This window comes from Medicago sativa, chromosome 6 (assembly GCF_051527215.1).
Source record: "Medicago sativa cultivar Bolivia chromosome 6, Bolivia_mono, whole genome shotgun sequence".
NCBI lineage: Eukaryota > Viridiplantae > Streptophyta > Magnoliopsida > Fabales > Fabaceae > Medicago > Medicago sativa.
This window is the reverse complement of record NC_140754.1, coordinates 13,941,163-13,949,509: the sequence shown is the minus strand read 5'-3', so window position 1 is coordinate 13,949,509 and position 8,347 is coordinate 13,941,163. Positions and strand designations below refer to the sequence as shown.

General features: G+C 34.0%; 1 protein-coding gene across 1 annotated transcript; it reads right to left on the bottom strand.

Moving 5' to 3' along the window:
• Positions 1 to 1,486: 1,486 nt before the first annotated feature.
• Positions 1,487 to 8,144, bottom strand: LOC146913041 (NagB/RpiA/CoA transferase-like superfamily protein). Its single transcript, XM_085716290.1, has 7 exons — positions 7,623 to 8,144; positions 4,707 to 4,853; positions 4,074 to 4,423; positions 2,912 to 3,656; positions 2,705 to 2,801; positions 2,568 to 2,622; positions 1,487 to 1,845 (listed from the first exon to the last, which is right to left on the bottom strand). The coding sequence occupies exons 1-7, from the start codon at positions 8,119 to 8,121 to the stop codon at positions 1,783 to 1,785; spliced, it is 1,956 nt and encodes a 651-aa protein (XP_085572416.1). The 5' UTR covers positions 8,122 to 8,144; the 3' UTR covers positions 1,487 to 1,782.
• Positions 8,145 to 8,347: the final 203 nt, after the last annotated feature.

The following is an 8,347-nucleotide window of genomic DNA, read 5'->3' as shown; positions in this document are numbered from 1 at the left end:
GAGTTGAATGTTTGTTCGCTTCTATCAATGAATAATTTATTTGTTTGTTTCTTGCATGTTTGGGGATTGAGACAGACTTGTATTTTTGGCATTTACAGTATTCAATAGTTTATTTTCTTGTCAACATATTGAAATATTTATTTATTTATTTATTTATTTATTTAGTTTATGGTATATTTGGAGGTCCTCCAAAGGATGTTAAGTGACCCCCAATAGAAAAGTCTACACAACATTTTTTTTTTTTTGTTCTGAAGAAGCTAATCTGAAGAAGCTAAATTAGTCCACCTAAATTGACACTAGGGAGAATCGAACTTGAGACCTCGAGGAGGAGCACACTCCCAGGTCCCAAGCCAATACCACTAGGCCAACCCAAGTGGGTTTGTCTACACAACAATATTAACTGCAAAATCACCTAGCATATCAATAACTTGTACAATACTAGGCACCATTAAGGAAAATGAAATGAACAAATTATTGAATATTAAGATTCAATTATTCTCACTGATAGGACATAATGTAGAATACAAATTAAAAGTAAGAAAAAAGATATGTAGAGATATTTTTTGTAGTCTTTTATATTCCTCATGAAAGGTCATACCCATCTCTTATGAAGTTGAGTAGGTGCTTTAAGAGTGGTATCTATGTACTTAGTTATTTCTTGTTCAAAATTTTGAATCAATGATGTACTTTATTTTTTCTTATTCAAAATTTTGAATGCTTAAAATAAAACAATAAAAAGAAAGACACTTTTAAATTTAAATTAAAACTGGGTAAAAATGTTATGTATTCAAACAAGATTTCACCAATTAGTGAGTGGAACTTTAAGGAAATATGTTTATTTTGATGTATAACTTATCCTTCTCAATTCAATAATGGTATATATATTAATATCCGATGTTGACAGCTTAGTCACATCATAGGATTATATTTGTTTGCAAGTTGAATGATAATTGGAGAGAGAGTAAGTACCACTATAATCCAAAAATAAAAAGTATTATCATCAAAAACAAAAATTACTATAATCCACTTTTGGCTCAAGTCTAAAGGTTTATTGCCCAAAAAAAATACATTACATGTATTTTCATTTATTTGAAGAAACACAAGTTTGTTATAAGTAGCTTAATTTAATCCCCTCTGTATTTGTTTACTTCATCCATAATTATGAAATAAATCAGTGAGTTATACTTTGCAAATTTGCATCTCCCGCAAGCAAATCAAAGAATGAAATGTCACCTAGCAACTATGCATTCCTAGCAAGCAAAATAAAGAATAAAATGGCTACAAAGCATCCTAGTTATACCATGGCAATGTTCAATGGTACGCATTAATTGGATGCGATACATTGCAGCAATCACAAAATAAATAAATAAATAAAATTAGTGACAACTTCCCCAGTACTCTATGGTGATGGTTTACATAATTATTACAAGGCAAAAATCAGAGATGAGATGAAGCTAAGTATAATATAAAACTTGGCAAACCAAAATTGTGTGAAAAATTATCCAAAACTTATGAGTGATGATACATGGATAAATCTGCCTGGAGAGGCAAAATGTTTGCTCTCTTCGCTACGACAGTTTGAATACAAAAATGTCCAAAATTTCATAACAAAGAGGCACATAATTCCAATATGGAAAATAATGCAGAAACATAGAGTTACAACAATCTTAAAATTTATTTCGATCAGGCCTTCGCACTTCCATTACATAATTTATATCAAGACCTGTTCTCTTCCATGTTATCTTAGGATACATTCCTACTAGGCCTTCACATTTGCATAATTTATATCCAGACCTGTTCTCTGCCATATTCTCTTACAATTACAGGCACACTTGTGGGGGGAACCTGCCAAAGTAGAAATATTAATCAAAATATATTTCGTGTAAACTATCATAATCTAAATCAAATATCCTTTGAGAATGTTAAATAAAAGTATTATATCACAAGAACAACGGCTTGTGCTGATTTTTTTTAAGTGAACCAACCTAATAGCATTACAGTTAAGATAGTCACAAATACAACTTGGTTGAAACTCAAAAACATGGAGACTAAGCCATGATACATATGCAAGGAATGGGCTACATACACTCGTCTCCTAACAAATTGAACCACAAACTCTGGATTTGAGGATAAATGCTCAAGACTTATTAATAATAGACTCAAACTCAGATAAATGGCTCTACAAAGTTTAGTTATTCCAAGCATTTACCGAGATTATATAATGGTTTCTTTTCCTTTATTCTACTAAATAATTATCCCCCTCTCACTTCTTGTCAATAATATCTTTTTGAAAATAAGTTTAAGGACGGAAATTAGCAAAATAATACTTTGTATTTTTCTATTTGCATGTCCTGTTTTATGTGTGTCTTTTTGGTTTTGTGCAGTTTAAGCTGATATCTTGGTCCTCAAATTCATTCTCCTAAAAACACAGTGGGACATAATTTTGCACTGATTACAGCAATCTAAAGCCCAACTAGATAAATGCAAACTATGAGGCTCCATGTTAAATGCACGTATGCCATGTTTTAGCAGCAAAAGTATAGCTCTTCTTTAAACTCAGCACTTACCATGCCATAATCGGTGACTATCATTGAAACGTAATCTGAAGGCATTGCATCATAACTGTAATCAATTTAGAGAAAAATGCGGGGTTAGAGTGGTGAAACAACAATTTGGTGTGGTGTTGCAATTAATAAATCCTTACATCAAATTTAGAAGTTGCAGATTTTCAATATCGGCCCATCCATTCAAGTGGTTGACATCCATTCTACCTGGAACATTTGAAATGACTTCTGGATCACCTGTAAGCACATCGTAAAAACATCAGCCTTCATACGGACATAAGGAAAAAGGCCAATGGTAAACTGTAAATAAGAGCCTCATCATCTATAAACTGCTCGAATATACATACCAAGTTCATTCGAGCAAATTGAATCCAGCTGTACCCTTTCATGAAATTTATAGGCCTCACAACATACTATGACTGGTACACGGGCTGCATGAGCAACCATTGCAACACTTGCAGTCCCCACTCTTGAATATACCGTTCCGTTAGACAGTATCGACTCAGCACCCAGAAAAACCCGACTAACTTCATGCATTATGTAGGAAACACCGTTTATATGTGTGTATGTACAGTTAAGACCTTTCTCCACAAGCCTGCGGAGTAACTGTTGGCCTCTAAGCTTTGGACGAGAGTCCACTATCACAACACGAAACTGTTTTCCTAATTCGTGTGCATGTAAAAGAATCATTTCAACAGCCAATGATGACCCATAAGTTAGAAGAACATCCCCATCTCTTATTTTGGTGACAGCGTGCTTGACTATGACCTTGTTGGCAAGTACGATCTTCTCACTTATAAAATGCTCAATATCTGATTGGAGAGAGGTTTTTGCTTCTGACTCGGACAAGGTTAAAGGTAGCTTGGCTATCTGACTTTTGAGAAATCTAATTGCATTTCCCATGCTGATTGAAAGAGGTCGGCACTCAATAAGAAATGATACATAACTACCAATTTTTGCTGTCAAGTCTCTTCCAAGACTCTTCTCAGGTGGAACCTTGTAGTCTTTGATGGCCTCTTGAAATGCTTGAAGCATTGCAATACAACGATCATTGCCACCAGATATATCTCCAGATATGTATTGCAAACCCACCTGACAGCCACAATGAAGATCATTAGAATTTGAGGAAGCATATTTAAAAAGCTCTATTTCACAAAACATATTGAACTGGGTCCTAATCAATGTCCTATTCACTACAACTTCGTGAATAAGTTTTAACTTTTAACTACAATTTGCTCATAATGGGGTATCTTGGTGAAACTATAGGATGCTAAATGCAATACGCTTTTATTTGGATGCCATTCAACATAACTTCATACATAGCAGATGGTGTATACTTCAAGATTGTGCCTCTATCATTGTACTAAGGGTTTAACTTCAATTAATTATCATTGTACAAAGGGTTTAACAAGTTATCAACTCTACTATTATATACCCAAAAATAACAGTGGTATAGAAATCATATACTCTAAAGTTGCATTGATATCAAATGACAGGATAGCATAGTACCTTATAAACAGCAGGATGCACAGGATAAAGATCGAAAAACTTTGCCTCAAGATCTGGAAGCTGACTCCCATGTTCATATTGTGGTAAATGCCTGAACAACTCAACTCTGTTCCTAGCCTCAGTTTGTTTCACCACAGAACGACGTTTAGCTTTCTCCACTCGGCTCTTGTCATCATACTGCAAGCGTGGTTGAGGGACATCTTTCTTTCTATCTTTTTCATGTGGAAAATCACCCCCCTTCTTCTCAGAGGCTGCAACTGATGCATTGTCAGCTTTCTGTGCAGGCTTTACTGCTTTAGCTGGTCTTGCATTCGCTGATGTAGCAGTTGCAGACGCCTTATTTCCTTCGCCTAGTGACACATTTTATTAAATTCTAACTTATTAGCATCATCGTAATGAGTTGTGCACAAAAGTTACCTATGAAACAACTCATAAATACCTTTGAGTCCATGAACAGTTAAAAGTAGTTCCGACAAAGAACTAGGAATCAAGAGCCATAAATTATTAAGATCAACATATAATCACGGATAGTATCCCAACAGCAAAAGCACTTTCAGTCAGATGGCTCAAATGCTTAGTCACAGACGGACACAATACCATTTCAAAACCAAATACGGAAATGATAATACACACCTTTTGCAGCAGCCTTTGCAGCTCGTTGGGCTTCTTGAAGTTCACGTCTTTCAGCTTTTGTGAGTTTTGGTTTCTGTTGTTTTGAACTATTAGATTGGTCTTTCATTTCCCCAGCTGACCCTCCTCCTTTGTGTGGTTTTTCTTTTTCTAATGGTGAAGAAGAAAAGGGTAACAAAATCAATTTTTCTTTAAAAGACATCTCATATAAATTGACAACAAGAAAATCAGGCTGATTCCAATTCTTATGATAATATAATTAAACTTGTGAATGGTGTTAAAATCAAGACATTCACACAATTCAAGTGGAGATTAAAACAATATGTGACAAAAGATGTATTTAAATTCTATATATCCAAACGAAGACCTTTCTCTTAACGCAAAAGACAAACACACGTATATATATATAAACTTCAATAAAGGGGATAGCACTTTGCTTTCAAGTTTCAACTACATCTAGAATTAACAAATCAACACTCAATAGTACAACAAAATACATTAAACTAATACACACTTAAGCATAGAGAGGAATATGCTAGTGTTAATATGTCTGTCTCCATGCTAGTATATATATAACTTATGTTCTCTCTCTAGTTAATAGCTTAATATTAGTTTTTATATAATTCAAACAATATCCTGCTTTTTAAACCCATTATGTAGAATGTATTACTCCATTTCACAAACGTAATAGACTTATTCCCTTCCCTTTCTGAAACTAATTATGTAAATTCAGAAACCTTGTCCTATCTATGCAGAATTTCTAGATCAAACCAGAATTTGATGATTAATCCTACTTTCTCTTTCTACTTCATATTTCACAAAAAGCTCAATCAAATTTCTAATTAATTTCACCCTACAGTTGATGAAACTTAAGTACAATGGCTGTTTGAATTGGCGTTTTTGAGCTTATCTACTAACCAAGAAAAAAACACTTGTAAGACTGTTTGGGGAGCTTATGACATGCCCATAAGCTGCTTTCAGTTTATTTGCACAAACTCTCCTGGATAACTAATGAAAACAACTTATAGTTTATATGCAAACAATCTCACATCATTTTATCTGTAGTTTAGAAACAGCTAATACATAAAGAAGTTATATGATAAGCCTTTATATTATAAGCTCGTAACTAAGTTCTCTATCCAAAAATGGTCTCAACTAGTATTCTCCAAGTTCAAATTCAAACAAACCAAACCAAACCAAACCATAGATTATTATCAAAATCAAAATCTACACAGAATAAAATATAAAGAATTTCTGACCAGGAATCCCAAAAAGGGTAACAAAATCAAGACAATAATAAGAAAATAAAAACGGAACGGAGACAACAAAATTCAATTTTTCTCTTTAAAAGACATATTAATGTACATCAATAACAAGCAAGTCAGGCTGATTCCAATTCTTTATAATCGTACAATTAAATTTCCAAATGATATATTTAAATTCTATATATTCGACCTTTCTCTTTATGCAAAAGACAAACACACACATATATCTAAACTTCTATAAAGGGGATACCACATTACTTTCAAGTTTCAACTACATATAACTTATAAAAGCTATATGATATAAGATTAACTAATCACCACTCAACAGTTCAACAAAATACGTTAAACTAATATTTTTTGTACTCAACAATTTGACTCCATTTTATCTCTTGTTATACAAATAGCTTAAAGCCTTAAACATAAATGCTTATATGATAAACACTTATGCTATAAGCTCTTAATTACGTTCTTTATCCAAAACATGGTATTCTCTACTACTTCAAATCCATATCCATTTCAAATTCAAGCAAACCAAATTCAACCAAAGAATAAAAATGTAAGGAATTTCTCACAAGGAACCCCAAAAAGCTCAATCAAATTTATTAAACTACATTTCCACTTACTACTAATTTCACCCTAGACCTTATGAAACTCAAATTCAAGTTCTAATTGAATTGACTTATTTGAGCTTACCAACTGGCATAATCACTTATAAGACTGTTCGGAAGAGTTTAAGAAAACAGTATACAACATGTCCATAAGCTATTTTCAGCTTATTTCTACAAACTCGGTAGCTTATGAAAACAGCTTATAGCTTATATACAATAAGTTTAACTTTATTATATCTTTTGTTATAGAAATACCTTATATATAAGTACTTATATGATAAACGTGTATGCTTTAAGCGCTTAAAGACCTCAATAAGTAATCTCTACTACTAATCCAAATCTAGTTCAAATTCAAATAATCAAGTACTTATATGATAAATGTGTATGCTTTAAGCTCATAAATACCTCAACAAGTAATATCTACTACTAATCCAAATCTAGTTCAAAATCAAATAACCCAAGCTATAGATTATTATCAAAAACAACTTATGACATGTTTATAAGCCGTTTTCAGTTTATTTCCACAAACTCTCGTGTATAGCTTATGAAAGCAACTTACAGCAAATACACAAAGAGTTTGACTTTATTTTAGCATTGGCTACCTAAATAGTTTATACAATAATACTTATTATCGTAACGAGTAACGACTCATGCTATAATCACTTAATTAAGTTGTTTAACCAAATTAGGCCTCAATTAGTATTCACTACTGCTCCTAACCCAAACCCATTTCAAATTCAAACAAACCAACGAGGGACTTCGTATTCAAACAAACCAAATTAGGCCTCAATTAGTATTCACTTGTTCTATAAGCTGTAAATTAAGCTGTTTATCCAAACAGGGCCTTGTCATGTTAACCACTAATATTATAAGTGGTTAATTAACTTGCTTATCAAAAACACAATCTCAATTAGTATTCTCTACTACTTAAAATCAATCCAAACCCATTTCAAATTCAAATTCACACAAACCAAACCATAAACTATCATGAAAACCAAAACCAAATTCAAAATCAACAAAAAAACAATTTTTGTAGAATCACTTACCATGAATCCCAAGAGAATCATTAACAACAGAAACAGTAGTCAAAGCACTCTCCTTCACAACAACATTCCCTTTCAAAGCAGTCAAATCAAACCCCCCTCTCGGAAACGAACTCGCCACAATCTTCTCCTTCCCATCAAAAAACCTTCTTTCCCCACCCAACCTACTCGAATACGACGACGACGGCGCCGGCGACACCGGCGCCGCATCAGAATAGCTACCATTTCCACCAACACTAATCGATTCCGCCCTCCGCGGCGAAGGAACCGCAGCTGCAGGACGATGGAGGAGGAGATTATCGGAAAGATGACGTGGCGGAGGGATCATGACGGGGGAGAGAGAAGCGGCGGCGGAGGTTTCGGGTAAAGGTGGGGAGTGAGTTGGGTCGGGTGGACCGGATTGAGAACGGTCAGGTGGACCGGATGGAGTGAAGAAACCGACTTGACGGAATTTGGGGACGGGGTCGATTATGGTGCGAGGAGGACGACGTGGTGGATCCATTGAAGTTGTGAAGGTTTTAGCTTAGGTTTAACGCGCGTTTGGATAGAAGAGATTATAAGCGATTTTTGGAATCTTTATGAGAGGGACTGTGTAGGGTGTATGCAAAGAGTAAACGGAAAGCCAAAAGTAACTTAAACCACTCTCATTTACACTCTCCGGTCACTGATATAAGCAAAAATCCATTTTTTAGATTCATTCAATTAATGATGTATGTAGTCTTTATTAT